Raw genomic sequence first — 17243 nt, forward strand, 5'->3', positions numbered from 1 at the left:
CTGATATTTCAGTCATCCAATTAGGAAAAAGGAACAATGCAATGTGACCTGCACACCAAATATACAGACTGACTGAATGCTTGAAATACACAGTCTGAAATTCATGCAAGACTGAAATTTGTTTGCATAAGCTGTTGTAAGAACAATGTAAAAACTTATCTTAGTAGAAATCAGTTTTGTCAAAAAAGACAAAGATAGGCCAAAGTCATTACACATTTTATTCACAACAAAGATTACAGTCAGTGATTTGTTAGTATTAGGTAGCTTAATCACTGTTTAATGCTAAGAAAGAACATTAAACCTCGGAAAAAAGTTTAGGCATTTTTTCTCCTGAAATTTTCTAGAGCTTTCATACTTATCTTACAGAACAAGAAACTTCCTCACTTGTCTTCAGAGCATGGGACTAAAAAATGAGACTTGTGGGGCTTGAGAAATTTATTTGCTATGTACAGATCATAAAAAGACATTCTTACCACATTTATAAGACGCTGTCCTCCACACAGTCTGGTTAATGATAAAAAGAATATCCCAGAAACAAACAAACAAACAAAACCAAACATTTGCTCTAGTGATTCTTATCCAGTTATAAGAGATCACATGTACTATATATTGTTCCAATGCATTTGGAAGCACCATTCTGCTAATGCAACCTGTCTCTTTTTCCTATGGGAAGATTCACTCAACTACTGTCAAAAATTTTACTTGTTTTTATATTTAATTTTTTAAAAATTGTGTCCATATGTGTATATTGTAACTCCTACAATATTTGATAAAATGCAAAGCAAAACCAAAATAAAATACATTCCTGAATTTTCTTTCTTTATCAGTGTGCTAAATAAGCCTTAACAATTCTCAATCTCTAAGCAAGAGCATAATCAAACTGGCCTTTCTCCATTCCACCAAGTCCATCAGCCCAGGTTGAGGTTGGCATACTCCGGTAGGGGTCAAGCAGAATTCGGAAGCAGCGAACAACGAGGATTCCCAAGAAAATAAATAATAAAATCACAAAGGCAAAGGTTGTTTTCTGTTCCAGGGTCATGCTGGAATCTGATGTTATGTTCCCAGATGGCACCAAAGTGGCACTGAATATCTCTCCATCCATCGTCCAGGGAAGCTGAAACGAATAATCCCACAGTCTCCTTCTTTTCATCATTAGTTTGCTGAGGTCAGAGTAGAAGCCATTTAGATGCACTTTGTTATCTGTAGGGCAAGGGGGAAGCAATGTTAATTGTGAATAGCCCTTTTGTTTAGTTCAATGCAACTTTCTCCTAGTGGAGAAAAATGAGATGGAAAAGGACTTGACAGCAGTTCTGCCTGCCTCTGTGTCACATAGGAGAGACATGTTAGAAATCCCGTACCGCTCTGTTGGCATAGCAGAATTCAGTCACTGATATTACATGTCACTAGACCCTGAGCTGGCAGGAACCTCTCCCTCCTACCATATTATTTGGACTGGGGTAGAACATTTCTTTCCTTGAAGGGTAAATGAGGGTTTTAATCACAGTGTTCCAGTGGGTAACCTACAGAAACGGCAACTGGGAAACAAATTGCATTCCTTGCTGCAGGATGGACGAACTGCAATTGATACCACTCTACGTGGGGGACTAGAAAGACAAGTGTATTTATGGCTTTATACACAGTGACCAGAAATGTTCTGAGGTGGGATGGACCAGGATCTGATGCAGGACAGTAAAATGCATGTGTCTCCAAGGTGGAAGGCAGCAACCCAGTGTTTGTAACGCTGCAGCATTTATAAGGAAAGGGCATAAATAGTGTTTGAAATGAGAGGAAAACATTTAGGAAGGCAGTCTAAAACAAGTCAAATACTAATGCAGCTCAAGGGCAAATGTTTCCTCTTCTTACTTAAAATCACGATGAGGTTTACAAATATAGTTAGCAAGAAAATGTCTTTTATATCACCTGCTCCATGGCATCAAGAGAATCACCAAGATTTGTGACTGAGCTTGGCTGTTTCTGGACAGAAGAGCACAGGCTGTGCTACCGCTGGCCTGGCACTTCTGCTGCTGTGTCTGTCTGTCTGGGTGTCTGCCAGCTGCTGCCTCCTCCTCCCTCACACACTGGGTTTTCCTTCCAGTAAGAAGGAAGCACGGCTGGATGCCATAGCTTAGGCCTGGTCATCGACACTACCTGAGAAATGACCTCGGGAACAGAAGTGTTGAAGGTCGAAGGACAGCACTGTCTCAGTTGAACATGTTCCGAAGAAATAGGAAAAGAGCACAACGCAGTGCACAAGTATGCACAAGTGGAACTTGCAAGTGATTGTGGCTATTCTGTCACTGGACTTGGGTCAGTAATTAGTTACAAGCATGCCTCAGCAAAACCAGTTAACAGGTATAAGTGGATTCAGAAAGCATAGTCACACTATCATTTTGATGGTATTATTCTAAAAAACATACCTCAAACAAAATAAAGTATTAAAGCAACAAAAATATGGGAATTGCACAACTGTTATTGCCTGATTCAATTTATGAATGAAAGGGTAGCAAATTTGAAATTTTAACTTCTCATCTTTTGAAAGCATGTTTCATCTACCAACCGAAAAAAATGCAGACTATATAACAGTGAGCTAAAACTTAAAGAACACCCAGTTTAATAAAGCTGACTGATTTTTTTTATTTTTTTTTTATGATACCTTGTGGAGGAAATAATTCTGATGATAAACAATCTTGTTATAAAAGAAGAAGAAATATATAAATTGAGACAGGCATGTAACATGGTGGCAGAGATACTACAGTGAAAGTCAAAAGCAGTGGTGACCCCTTCTTAAAGCCCTCTGGTAGTTTGACTACAGAAAACTGTAACACTCACACATTATGTCATGGATTTCCATGTCATTTAAGCACACACTGTCAGCTATATGCATATTATACACACTTAACACTCTTCCCTAAACCTGCAATCACAAGATGCACTATTCCATACTTGCTCTCACAGATCTGAGTGTTTTAGGAAATGCTTTCCTGACATTTTTCTAGGCATTGTTTCAATGCTGCAGGTGACTGTGGGAGAAAACAACTGTCAGGAAAGATCAGCTTTTGACATGCTGCTTTTAAATGTCAAACTTTGAATACACATAGACTCAGCACACAGTATCTTTCCAGTTTTTGAAGAAACTTGACTTCAGAGAGATATGTGCAATTAGGTACTCAGTGATAATCAAATACAGTTAATTATTTTCCTTTAGGCTCTGTATGGGCACCTATTCTGGATAATACAGACGCTCATTTTCATACTCATTTCATGCTCATTTTCATTTTCATACCATTAAGTGCTACTCATTTATTTTAGGAATGGGAGGATGTCTGATAGTTTTACGCTTAGCAGCTTTTCACACTCCAAATGCTAATCTTTATGCTATAGATTATAAGTGGGAAAATAACAAGACTACATTGCAAAGCTGAAAGGAATGTATTTCCCAGGCTTTGGTCTCCAGACAGCGTTCTGAGTATGCTCATCACTGCATACAATTATAAGGTTTTGGGGACAGGCAGTCTGTCTACATAGAAAGGCACTATACTCAGCATAATCAAAACCATTGCCCTGTTTGGAGCACTTCTGCAAGCCAGAACTTTAGTGATATCATCGACTGTTTCCTATGCATCAAAATGATGTTTAACTGTCTCTACAGATACAAGTACATAGGTACTTGAAAACAGAAGTTAACCAGCTAATGACATTAGTTGGGTGTTATTTCTAGGCACAAGTAATTAGTTAGACTTGGAACAGGCAGCAGCTGGTGGATGGTGCAAGGGAGACCCTGAGCCCTCCATCTTCTTCCCTGCCAGTCATTTTCGGTTGTGTCAGGAGAGCTCCACTGGAGCTGGGCACCAGAAACTTCTTCCAACAGAAAATGTTACCTATGTAGGAGACCACACAGAAATGGTAACATAACTTTAAAGTGTATTTTCTTGTATAAGGATCTCTGCAGTCCTTGTAAGAATTCCGCCAGCTGGCCTGAACTCCATCACACCTCTGTGGTACAGATTGAAGGCTGACAGGGGGAGACAGGAGATTTCTTTTCAGCTTGTTCCAATCACTCAGAAATGATCCAGGTTATCGTATGGGTGGAAAATCCTCAAGGTTGTTTAAAAGTAGTTGATGTAACCAAGATTCCTCTAGGTGCAGACCCACTTTTTTTTTTTTTCTTTTTTTACATCTCAGATAAAGTTGATAGAACAAACAGATTATCCTTCACTTAAGAAAAAAATAGGCCTGCTTTTACGGTTTTGTTTTAATGCAGGGATGCCCTATTCAATTACTTTCTATAATGGGTTCCTTGCAGATGTGACTAATCCTTTGTTTAATAAGTACACAATTGCAAATCACTCTATCCACATCAGGTTGTTATTATAATTTCTCCTTGCCAGTGTGCACACATCCATTAGGTACTTCAATTATAGATCTCCCTGAGGTGGTGCTTACATTCTAAGGTACTAAATTTGTAAAGTAATAAAGAAACAGAACTGAAATTGCATATTATTAGCAACATTGAATCGACATGTTAGTCCTTGGCACATCCCAAGACTTAATATCTTTCATATAGTTTCAACCCAGAAGCTGACCTATTAGCACAAGATCTGGTCAAATGTCACCAAAAGACAGCTTTTATTGTCAAGCCACTAAGATTTTTGAAATTAAAATGACATTGAATTAGTTAGTAGAGCTATCTACACATTGGTATGAAAGACACAAATTCACAGGACTCTTGAGAGTTAAAACTTTTTCACAGTACCTTTGACTGGTCTTTTAGGGCTTTCTGCATTTCACTTGTTTCAAAGATGACTTTACTTGAAAATTGCTCTATAGTTAAAGGATTTCCTCAGGGCTCGTATTTTAAAGCTTCTTACTTTGAAAACAGTAGGACTAATGGAAAGATAGGCTACAAGATCTGCAGCTCTAGAAACTTACAATTAAATTTGGTGTTGTTCTGTTGTTTAAAGTGCCCTTTCTTTACTACCATATACAACATAAATGACGTTTTGTGTCAACACTCGTATATGTACATTCTTCTCATGAAAGCCTTTTATGTTTGTGAAAAGTCACAACCAAAGAGACTGTAGGTAATCACATTCTCATTGTGCTGAGTAGAATCTCACTTCTACCCTTTTCACAATTTCTATATCCTACCTGTTCATAAACTCTCCAGTGATCCTGTTTGTGTGGCTGGAGTATGGCACAAACACTCTGAGACACAAGAGAGGCTCTGGAAGTGATCTTCAGTTGCCAAAAGTTGTCCCAGCGTAGCTTGAGGTACACTCGGATTAGCATTACTGGCCCTTCATCTTTCAAAAGAGATGCAGAAATGCTAACTCAAAAATCTATTGAAGACATCCAGACTAAAATGTGACATACACACTCTATGTGTACATGGATTTAAAGTGGGTATTTCAATTTTTAGAACAACAACAAACATTAAGAATGAAACATCATTTAGTGGTGGCATCTGTTTATTTCTATTTCTTGCCAGATCCTTCATTGCACTGTTCTGTCTATATCACATAAAACAAAAAGAGAGGCCTTTGAAACAAGCAGATTGAAAGGAAGAATCTGACCATCAAAAACAACTCATGGGGATATATGGTTTAATATATTTGACCTGTTAACTAGACCCAAGGCCAAGTATACTGCTAGAGTTCTGCTGACTTAATTACCATCTTGTCCTTTTCTTGTTCACTCGAGATTTACTGGACTAACGTGTAAGGGCAAAATGTGGTCCTGTGACTGCACTGGGTGCTTTACAATGTATGCCTGATATGTAGGTATCCTATGTTAGTGGAGCAATTGGGTTTCCATTATGAAATATCCCATGGAATGTAGCAAGCACACAACTGTGCCAAGCCTGTGTGCATGATTTTCCTATACCACCCATACTAGTTTCACTGATTACTCACTTCCTTAGCTACAAAAACGCATGGCAAGTTTCTTCAGGCTCAAACATCTGTACACAAACTATTTGAGTGAAGATATTTCCATGTGCCCACAGCTCAGTTGCTGTGCCTGGCATTTTGAACCTGTTGTAAATAAACTGAACTCGATTACAGAAAAGAACAAAGCTAAAAAATTAAATGACGTATGCCCTACCCTTGTATTCAAATGTGCCTTATATGCATTTGTACTTCATCCTGTGTAGTAATTTGCAACAGCAACTGCATACTTTACGAAGACGTATTAACAATACCCTATTTTGGCTATACTTCATCCTCTTTTTTACAAATTTGTTATCAAACTGACATTGCCCTTCCCTGCAGACACATATCTTCATTGTCTTTTCAACAGCTTTTAAAGACTTTGTGTGGGAGAAGACATTCTTGGTGTGCCTTTCAGCTATTGGCATTATTAAAGCAACTTGGTGGGGTTAACTTTAGCAATAAAACAAAGATAGAAATTGATTGGTTCTTTATTTCTGTAGATTCTCTCCAATACCATGCACCTCACTTTTATTTAATGCACCATGGAATGCTTAAAATGAATCCTCACCTTTAAAATATTAATGCACACACATAGTATAAGATGTGAGGATGATTTATACATGAAAAAGTCAAAGTTACTCTAAAAGCTTGAATTATTCACTGCATTTGCTAAAGTAATTGCTAGCTTTATGAGATACTACCTGTGAAGATCTGAATGCATGAATCTGTGAAACACCAATGTGTTTATACCATCCAGGCACCTGTGCAGTGGTTTGAAATATGCACCCAACAGACTGTTTTCCTTCCTCTCTATGCCCTCTTCTTTTTAAAAGAGGATATACAGATACAAAGGCATCAGTATTGCAAGTCTTCTCCACAATGAATATTTAAATGTATGGTAATAATAAAATAACCAAAAAATGCTAAAGCCTTAAAAACGAGTAACATGGTTAAAATCCTTGTAGTCTGGTTCCTATGTGAATCAGCAGGTAGAAAAATTTTATAGTCTTAACAGTCATAAATCCTTAAATAAATAAAATAAAATAAAGCCATTTGCAGCTCGAAAGGACATGAAATGGATTTTATATTACCCTTTCTTACATCTGTAACATCTGTAAATGATATACTGTAATATACTTTCTAGAAAGAAAACAAAGAATGTGCAACAACATAATTGGTGTACATATTCATTTAATTATTGTAATTTTTAATCTGCTGTCAGTATTCCCAACCTGCTATGTAGGATGTAACAGTGTTAACCATGCATATGCAATATAGAGGTTATAACTTTTTAAAATAAATAAGGAAATTTAGGCAAGCAATTTCTGTGAAACAAATACCTTCATCTAGTCCAGAGAGAACTTGACTCATTTCCCACTGCAGCAATTACAGGTAGTTACAAGTTGTATCTTTAGTTTCCATTCTTCTGTACATTTCTTGTATTTCTAAGCATAAAGGATCAGGACTACCAAGGAACCAGTGAAAACCCAAGATAAAAAGCTGCCTTTTAAAGGTTTATAGTTTATCACAAAAACAAAACAAACAAACAAACAAAAAATCAACGAAACATCTCCCCAAAAAATGGAATGAGAATCCTACTTGTGTGTTAGAAATAATTAGTTGACAATACTGTTGTTCTTGAAAGTGAGGCTATAATTTCAGTTCTGCTTCAGCAACTCTTCACTGGATTCTGCTTCACCAAGTACAGCAGTAGCCTCACAGGCTGTCTGAAACCATCTTCAGCAGAACATTAACATTCAAAAGGCGTACCATAAATAAATAAATAAATAAAAAATCACAGGGTATTCCCATACCTTTGCAAAATCAGAGCTATAATCTGCTAGCATTTCTCTCTTCTTCTTCACTGATTGTTGTCAGCAATCTTTCTTTTTAATGGCAGTAAACTCTGCATTTATCAGACAATCTGAATATTTATTACAATTTGTGATCTTCAAATGCATTAACCTTTACATAATGATTATAAATTGCAATTTGAAAATAAGATTATACATACATGAATTAACACTCATTAAAATGTAATCATGTCATATGTATTCCTGTGGCATATTTCTTTAGAAAATAAACTGACCTTGCAATGGGAGAGGATACACTCCATAGCATTTACCGCTCAACTTTTATCTAGACATTTTGGCCCTGAGAGTTGTTCTTGTTTCCACCCTACTGTCCTTGATATAGCTGTGTTTTATTTTGAAGGAAAATAACTAAAATAAGAAGGTTCCTGTTTTCCTTTCCCATGGGAAAAAATAAAGTCAGCTTTAGAACGTCTGTCAAATAGACAGATTAAAACATGTAAGTTTTTGTTTGTTTGTATGTTTGTTTCCCCCAAGTTTCTACTTAAAAGCAAGCAAACACACATGCACACAGAAACCTGAACCATTTTAGGGTGACAGAATGCCATTTGTTTTGATCTTTTACTGGGAATTTAAGTTTTTATATATTCCATACTGTCACAGAGCAAGAAAAGAGTATGGTATATTATCCTCTTCTTATTTTTCCATGAGGCTTCTAATATGGAAAATAGATTTGAAACTCAAATCCCACCTATCTCCCTTTCTCTGTCCCTTGCAGTTTTTTCCTGTTGAAGCATCCTTTATTTTAGATCATTAAAGTTTCCAGCTGCATTGTGGGTGGCAGGCTTAATGGTGTGTAGTGTGGGACCATGGTTTTGTGCATATAATAGGGCAAAATATAGTTTCAGAGAGGATGCAAAGCTGCCACCCAGAGTAACACAAAACAGAGACGGACATTTTATGGACACCCACATGGACAATCAGAGACCCCTATACACCCATGAGGGGGTCTGTCTTAAGCCCATTCACAGCATGGCTTCTCATGCTTTGCAAGCAATAAACAAAGAGGAAAGCACCTCCTCTTGCTGTCTAGAGAGGACTTTCCAGTTCCTTGTTCTTCCTTGCACACATGCATGTCAGCTTTGATGCTGTGTTCTGCATCCTCTGAGTCCCTCAGGATCTTGTGCCTCTAAACTGGATTTCAAAAAGGTATCTTAAGCCCTCTTCTACACTTCCTTTAGTCCCACCAGAACTTCTCATTTTGTGACTTTAAAAAGTCAAACTTTATTTTCTCTTTTATTTCTTTGGGGATTTTCCACTCTCTCAACCTAAAATCCAGTAGATAATCTATATTTTATCCACCCCATTGCTATAGCAAGCAACTGCTAGAAGGGTATTTGCCAAGGTTTAGTAGCCCCTCCTCCCTCATGGTCTGAAAGGTTCATGACAAGACTTGATAAAAGAGGCTGGATTACATTCCCAGAAAATTTCATGACAGTGATTTCATAACATTAGGCAGAAGTTTTGTATTTTGCATTTAACTTCATTCACATAATAAAAAGTCTCACAGTCTCAACAGTACACTACTGTAGCACCACTGCTCTGTGATCCAGGCAAGCTGGTGGGCATTAAAGGGTACACCTTTTTGTTGCAGAGAAACTCCTAATCACCTGCGTCCTTTTAAACTGTCCTCACCATGATGCATGTTTTCATCCACCCAGCTTCAAGAAGCTTAGCAATTCTGTAAGAAAATAAGGAATGATTCATTTCTTACAGGAAGACAAATTATAAGAACACAGATATGTTATCCAGCAACAAGGGAACTCCCATAGAAGAGGAGGTTTTCTCCTATTGTTCTGTATGCGTTTTATTGGATAGAAGGAAAAAAAAAAAAAAAAAACAAGTAATTGTGGGATCCAGGTGGTTAACATATAAAAGTTGGGTGCTGCTGCCAGATAGTGTAAGCTGGACCACTGAGGAAGTTTCTGCAGTGCTCTTGCTAGGGTCTGCTCCCCAAAAGGTACACACAGGAGCCAGGAATTGAGTGCAAAAGTCCTGGGGTGTGTCACACAGGCCCACTGCTTGGTCAAAGAGGGAAGATAAGAGGACAGCATAGAGAGTTCAAGCAGATATTAGTCAGTTTCCTATAGTCCACTTGATGCTGCTTTAGGCTGCTATAGGTTTTGAGTGAGACTTTTGCTTTTATCAGACACTGTAAGTCAGTCTTCCAGGGGCTGCAATGAGTGTATAATATGCAACCCCAGGGACTACAAGTTCCTACGTCCTTATTTCATTTGAAAATAGAATGCTGAGCATATGCCTTTGAAAGGAAATAGCTTTGACTCCTGAAATAAATATCAGAAACATTGGTATTTCAGGTAATTTCCTACTGCACTGGTAACAAGATGCATTTGCATCTCCAGTTATTTAAGAGGAAAGTTCCTTTCCTGCTCTTCAAAGAAAGTTTTTCTCAGCCAGTACCATTAAAATATTTTCCATAGCCCTGACTTGCTTTGCTATAAAGCTGTGCTTCACCCTTAATAACTTCTTGAAATAGGAGAGACTTGAAAATAATTATATTTGGTATTCACATGGGCTTCAGTTCCAAAATCTGTATTGGTCCCAAAAGGTGTAAACAAAGGCAAGCTTTCAGGAAACAAATGGATTTTGATTAAAAGTCATAAATGCAATCATGAGGCATTCATCGCAACTCTCTGGGAGACACTCCAGCAGGCTTTTTAATGTGCCTCTGCATCCACCTACAGACCTGTCGCTGGCTCTCTGGGTTGGGTACTGCTGAGTGCAGCCTGCACCGTGCTGTGTTGGCAGAGGCATGCTATGGGCTCAGAGGGAGATGTCCCCCTTGCAGGCCCTCTACCATCAGGTTGGGTAGGTGCAGCCTGCTTTTTCCTGCAGGATGTGCAGTCCCAGGTGATTTTGCTGAGCCACCTGTGGCCCTTCTGGCCGATGCCACCATGGGGCTTCCTGCACCAGGCTGGGAGAGGTCAAGCAGAGGAGAAAAATCATGAGCCCCTTTGGCCTCTTCTCCCCAAGAATGGGGAGTATGCCTGGTGGGTTCAGCCCACGGGACACGTGTTAAGTTGCTGACCTCACTGAATCTCCCTTCTTCCTGCAGCTGGCATTAATTGCTGCTGACATCTGGAGGCATCCCTCCCCATGACACGTGTTTGGCTGGATGAGCAAGCAGGGGCTGTCAGGGGCTGTAAACATCCCGAGAGCAGGCACAGCATCTGGCCAGTGGTCCCTGGCAGGACATTGAGATGCCCAGCCCTGCTTTTCCTCCCATGCCCTGCAGCGCTGCAGCTGGGGCTCCCCTACATCCACTGCAAAGGATGTTTTGAAAATAAATCTGCCCACTACATCCATAAGTCCACTCTGGATTCGTTGCACTGTCTTATCAGTGCAGTTCCTTGTTTTGTCTATGCAGGGAGAAGTGTTCTTCAGAGGGCGTCCAAAAGTGCTTTGCATAGGTAATGCCAAATAACGGGGTAGTTCAGATATTTTCTGAATAGATGCGGTAGGTGAGCAGCATGACTCCTGGGGCTAGGCCAAGCCCAGCCGGCCTGCCTCCCCGGCCTGCCCGTTCTGCCCCCTCCCGCCTCTGTCAGTGGCGTTTTCTGTGGTGGTTACTTCAGCCCTCCCATACGTGTTTGGTCTGGCACGTTAGAGCTATTGTTGCAGGACCCAGTGAAATTAAAATATATTTTTCTAATGAAAAATTTGTAAAGGGTGCCTGCGATCTGCAAAGCGATATTTACTGGTGCCAAGGCAAAGCGGGAAGGGTAAAGCACTCAGATATCTGAAGGAAAAGTCGTATTACAACTGAGATTTACTCTGGAGACTATGTAGCATCTCTGCTCACCAGTCCCACTGTAAAAGTGGTTATCTTATGTTTGTATCTACTTCTGTAATATTTAACACCAACCAGTGCAAAAAGATCAAATAAATATGTGAGCCAGGAGTCTCAGCTTGGCCAGAGAAAGCAAGAAGAAATTTTGTTTTGCATTCAGTGTAAATATCATTCGTATTCTGACCACCAATGTCGACAGCTGTTTATATGATCCTAATCTGCAATTACTTCTGAATGTTTTTTTAAGGACAAGGTGAAAACAGCACTCCTTTGTGCAGGGAGAGGCTGCTGCACCTGGAGAATTAAGGGGGAAAAAGGAACAAAGATAAGTTGTGGGGTTACAACACCTTGTCAGGAGATGCCTAAAGCATCAGCATGATATATGCAGTGGAAAATCAAGCTCTCACATTCCTGTTTGTGTGTTTTAGTTTTATATGACTGTGCCCCATGGGTCCCCTTTCAGGATCCTGCTTAGCATCTCCCTTACGGTTTTGCCACAAAAGCTGACAAAACCTGTCCTGCTTCAAAACCCTCTGAAGTGCAATTGAGTCACTCACCTCTGATTGACATCAGAGGCTGGCAGGAACAGGGATCGGCCACCATGGATTTCAGCGTAATACCTATGAAGAGCCATAAGCCGTCATCTTAAGGAGGTGGCATTCAATACACTAACAACCTAGTACCTCAGAGTCCGTGTTTGCAAATGATATTTCACTAGTATTGATTTATATTTCCTTCATTTGTATTCTTTAGTTTGCACTGTAGGGATAAAAAATAATTAAATAACAATCCCCAACATCATTTACATAATTCATCATAAAAACAAGATTTCAAAGGGAATTGACTTTCTTTGCATTTTTCTCTATTTCCCCATTTTGTCTTAATGCAGCCTAGATGTGACACCTGACACAACATGACAGCATTTCTGCTGCCAAAAAGCCAAAGTTTTATAAGAACTTCTCTTCTATATTTGATTTACATAGGGAGCCATGTAAAATTCTGATTGGGTCTGCATGTAAGAGAGTACTGGATATCTTAAGAATGGCAGCTTTAGAAAAGCAATGATTTAAACTTCTACCTTGCACAGACACAGCAGAATAGAAGTGTACAATTAGTTCTAACTTTACTCCATAAGTTTGCTAGCCATTAAACATGCAATGTGCAATTTTACTACTCTGATGCTGAAAACTAAGAGACTGAATGAGGATTTCCAAAAACATCACTGGAATACTGCAATTACAATTTGGTATAATGCAGCTCAGTAATGTCAGTAAAGGAATATTTTTTTAGCTGATACACATTAAAATAAACCCAGAATAACATCACTGAACAGATTTTATTGCTTAAGAAATTATAAACCCTACCTTATATTCCCATCCCCATATTAACTAGCTTGCCTTAAAAGTCATCTCAGAATAACACAGAGAGATTTTGGTATAACAAGTTTGAAAATACGTGTGAGACTTTAATGAGCATAACACTGGCTTTTTTGCTATTTGATTTTGTCCTTATTTTCAATAACTTTGCAGAACTGGGAGCTACTGATGAGAAGCAAGAGAGTATTGTCTCAGCAGAGGCTGAGTGTAACTGTGATATAATTGCTGACCTTTAGAGAAATTTGGAATGATGAGTATCTTTTTCCCATTCAAGAATCCTGCTTCCATTACAAAAGCTGCCCCTTTTCACACTGATGTCATCCTTTGAAAGTGTGTCATGAAAGGAAAAGGTAGATCCCTTAAACAAACCCTTACAGATAAATTTCTATACAATGTGCTACAGAATTCCAGCTGAGGAAGCTGGTAACGCCCAAGTGATTCTTATCCACTGATTTAGTTAAGTTAGGGCCTTAAAGGAATGAAAGTCATCCTGCTGGCTAACCCAGAAATGCCAAAGGTGACAGTGCTTTTTCAGTAAAAACCACAGAACTTCCATAATGAATGCTTCACACTTCCAGCAGAACAACAAGTCAAACGGACACAGATGAGATGGATCTTTTTTTCCCCACAGCTAAAGGTATAATACCACAATTGATATAATATGATACATAAGTTATACACATTTATATCAGAAAATAACACAATATAATATTTATTAATTTATGTAAATGTTCATAAAACACTTATCCAATGTAAGGGAATACTATATACGCAAAGGCTACAAAAAATACATTTCAAATGTAAGCATAATGAATTTGATGTGACAAAAGATTAATTGTGCAATTCTCTTTTCCAAATAGCATAATAACTAGCATATTGTAATTCTACCTCTCACTGTCCTGTCTCATGGAATTTATAATTCTCTGAAACTAAAATTAGTCTCTTTAATTAGAACTCAAAGCATGTGAGCACTCACAGAGACACACACACAGACAGACAACAGAGTTATTTAATACTGCAGTTAATTTACAATTGAGATAAGTTCACGTTTTTCATGACTGGGGCAATTGTTTTAGTTCTATTTTAAGAGTTGGTAGCAAATGTAATCATTTTCCTTTGAAAGGTCCTTTCATACATTAATCACAATTAATCTGAAAAACTCTCTACAAAAGGTGGTATGCTCTTGAACTGTGACAAACAAAGGAAGAGTATGCCAGGTCCTCAAATGTACATTGCAAAATGTATTTCTAAAGCAATAAAGCTTCCTTTTGCATTACTGCATTTTTACATATCAATAAGTTTGCCATCTACAAATAGAAGGTGTAGAAATACACCTGAAAATTTATAACCTTCAACTTAAACTATATTATAACTGCTAACATATCAACAAAATCCATATACATTCCTATTTTGTAATGCAGTTGATTGCACATCCTTCGCTTTGTTTAGGTTGGTATTTCAATAACCTGCAAAGATCTCAAATGACACAAAATTTTCAGCCTTCTTCCTTTGCTTTGGAACAGAAATTACCAAAATCACAAACAAAATTAAAGTTATTTTAGACAGGTTTTGCTAGGCAGCACAAAAGAAATTACAGCTCCCCCTTTTCACTCCCTCTTACAATTTCATCAAGGTTGCCCACATCCCTTGGTACTTTACTCCCTTGTAGCCACTAGACAAGAAGAATTGATGACCTTTGTAGCCAGCCTTGTATCTCCCTAATTCTTGCTTCAAGACAGCCATTTCACACTGCAGCATAGTCAGTGTGCAAGCTATTGACAAAAAAGGGCAAACTCGCTCCCCCCACAACTTCCAACTCTGAAGGTTCCCACCACACACTTTGCATCAGACACAGCTATTGTGCAACTACATCATAAATCAGGTATGGAAAATTCAACTGGAAAAAAAAAATGAAACAAAGCAAAAAAAAAAATCTCATCGGATCATTTAGCATCTCAAGAGATGGGCGCAGAGGGAGGAACAGAGGAGCAGGACTGTCTCTTTTCAGCAGCAGCTCATTATTAGATTTGTTTAGCTGGAACTTGAAACTGCATCCTAAGCCTTCCTGCAAAGCTGGGGATGATAATGACTCCTCAGTGACCTCTCCTTAGAGACAGACAAAGAAGGAGATTCAAACAGATGGGAGGGTCCACGGGTGTGCCACAGCTGTGGCTACCTCTAGTAGAGATATGCAGTAGGATTGTAACAGACCCAGGTTGGAAAGGGAGGGAGTTGCAGATGGACTGGGGTGATTTCAGCAGGTTTGCAGAGGAGCTGCATGCATGCTGTGAGAAGCTGTAGGAAGAGATAGGGAGGAGAGGCTGTAGGGAAGAAGGCTGAAGAAGGAGAGCATTTGAAGGAGTTAAATGGGAGTACTTGAAGGAGTTAATTGCAAAACCACAGTTTCGGTTAAGTGTGCCTGAGAGCAAGAGGGGAGTCTAATGGCTGAGAGGAAGGAATAGGAGTCTTCTGTGCATTAGAATGCTTGGGAAGAAGTCACAGGAAAATAGCAGTTAATGTGCTGTGTCTATAGGTGCAAACACAAATAATACGCAGTATGATACTAAGGTTGTAATCATGCTGCAAACTGAAGACATTTCTGGTACTGCAACAGGTTTATTATGGTACACGACAAGACTCCCAGCCATCCATACTCCCACTGCTCTACACTGTCTGTACACCCCATGCCGGCACCAGCAGTAACACTGCCAGCCATGAGGTACCCTGGTCCTGTGGGAGCTGTCTGTACATCTGCTGTCACCCAAAGGATAAGAAGATGGAAGCTCACTTTTTCCTTGAGGCCCCATTTTTCTTAGGTTGTCATGATAAGGCCACACATATGAAACTGAGGGGAAAACTCCATTTGGGAGATGGCTTCTCTATCGTGAAAAATAGCTTTCTCGTGTTTTTAAATTTAGTATGATATACTAAAAATTAAAGCCCTAGAAGGTTAATTTCTCCACTTAAAGAAAAATAAAAGGAATATCTGAAGGCTCTCCTTGTGTTTTCTACCCTTCTCAAATTGTTTTAGTGAAAAAAAAAAATCTATGTGATACATCTGACAAGTCAAAGATTAAAAACAAAGCAAAAAAGAAAGGGACAACAAGCCTTGTTCTGGGAGATCTTTTTTTTTGTATCATAAAGCTGCAAAAGATGTCCACAATACTTTAAAAAATATATTTCAATTCACTTAAACAGTTCTGATTAGTCCCAGCCACTGGATGATACAGTGTTTTGAAAGTCAGCTTCCAGCGTCTTGACCTTCAGCATTGTAACAGGCAGACTGCAGTCTAGTGAAAGGCAGGCTCAGATAAGGTACTGGGGGAGCTCCCAGCTGTGGCTGACAGCCATGAACACTGAAAATGCTACCAAAAGAGCATTTCTTTGCTTTCTGTCACACGGCTTTCATCAGCACATATGTTTATCAATAAAGCTTTCTGATGACATTAGAACTTTGTGGCCCTTAAGGCTTTCCAGATGATAAAACCACATTTAAAATTAATTTAAAGTTCAGATATTAAATAGTATTGAAACAATTGCGAAGCTTATTAAAGAAACTGACTTAACAGAACTGGAGACTGAAAGTTTTTATCTCTCATAATTTCCAACAGTACAACAGTATCTCTCTCATCCGGTCTATCCACGTATCTTTCCTCTAGCTTGGTGGTAAATCTGATGGGGATAAAAACAGTTAATATTGATTCATTAACTCCTTAACCTCTAACTCAGTCTTTTATTGCCAACAAACAGCAAGAAAAATGAGATATTCACCAAATCCTTACATGGCTTCAAATAGATAACTCTGTTTTTTTATTCAAAATAGAATATTCATTAGACTGCACACAGCATAACTGATAGCATGAATCTCTCAGAAGCCAATATTGCTATTAATGCCAGTCAGTTAGTTTATTTGATAAATTTAGTCTTTTTTGTGCCAACAGAAATTACTTGAAATATTTCCTTTGAAGGAATGAGGAAGAACAAATCACAATTTAGCTGTGCCAGGTCACATTTACTAGCCTCTTCTCCCTTACTCAAAGCACATCAAGAGTAAAGATTCTTCCCATCTCTGAGCAGCCTACATGCACTAAGATCACTCCTTTGAGGGCTTTGCAATTACTCATTCAAAACAACAAACCTATTAATCTTGCTTCTCATTTTCTACTTATACCCAGTCATTGTGAAAATCTGTATGCATAGACCTCCCTGTCTCACCCTGCTATTTTATCTCCCCTACCACCTAAGGAGTGCTGCT

At 38.7% G+C, this 17243-nt stretch overlaps 1 protein-coding gene across 5 annotated transcripts in view; it reads right to left on the reverse strand.

Moving 5' to 3' along the window:
- Positions 1 to 248: 248 nt before the first annotated feature.
- Positions 249 to 17243, reverse strand: part of CTXN3 (cortexin 3) — a 32579-nt gene continuing 15584 nt past the window's right edge. The window contains exons 1-3 of one of the 5 annotated variants that reach the window (XM_080572541.1): positions 8020 to 9151; positions 5149 to 5303; positions 249 to 1200 (exon numbers count right to left, since the gene is read on the reverse strand). In XM_080572541.1, coding sequence (XP_080428667.1) covers positions 860 to 1153 — 294 coding nt within the window. In that variant the 5' untranslated portion in view covers positions 1154 to 1200; positions 5149 to 5303; positions 8020 to 9151 and the 3' untranslated portion in view covers positions 249 to 859. Of the gene's footprint in view, positions 1201 to 5148; positions 5304 to 7270; positions 7690 to 7744; positions 9152 to 17243 lie in introns of those variants that run through there. The other 4 variants (XM_080572540.1, XM_080572542.1, XM_080572539.1 and 1 more) reach the window with 4 other exon arrangements.

Source organism: Anser brachyrhynchus, assembly GCF_964034855.1.
Source record: "Anser brachyrhynchus genome assembly, chromosome: Z".
Classification (NCBI taxonomy): Eukaryota; Metazoa; Chordata; class Aves; order Anseriformes; family Anatidae; genus Anser; species Anser brachyrhynchus.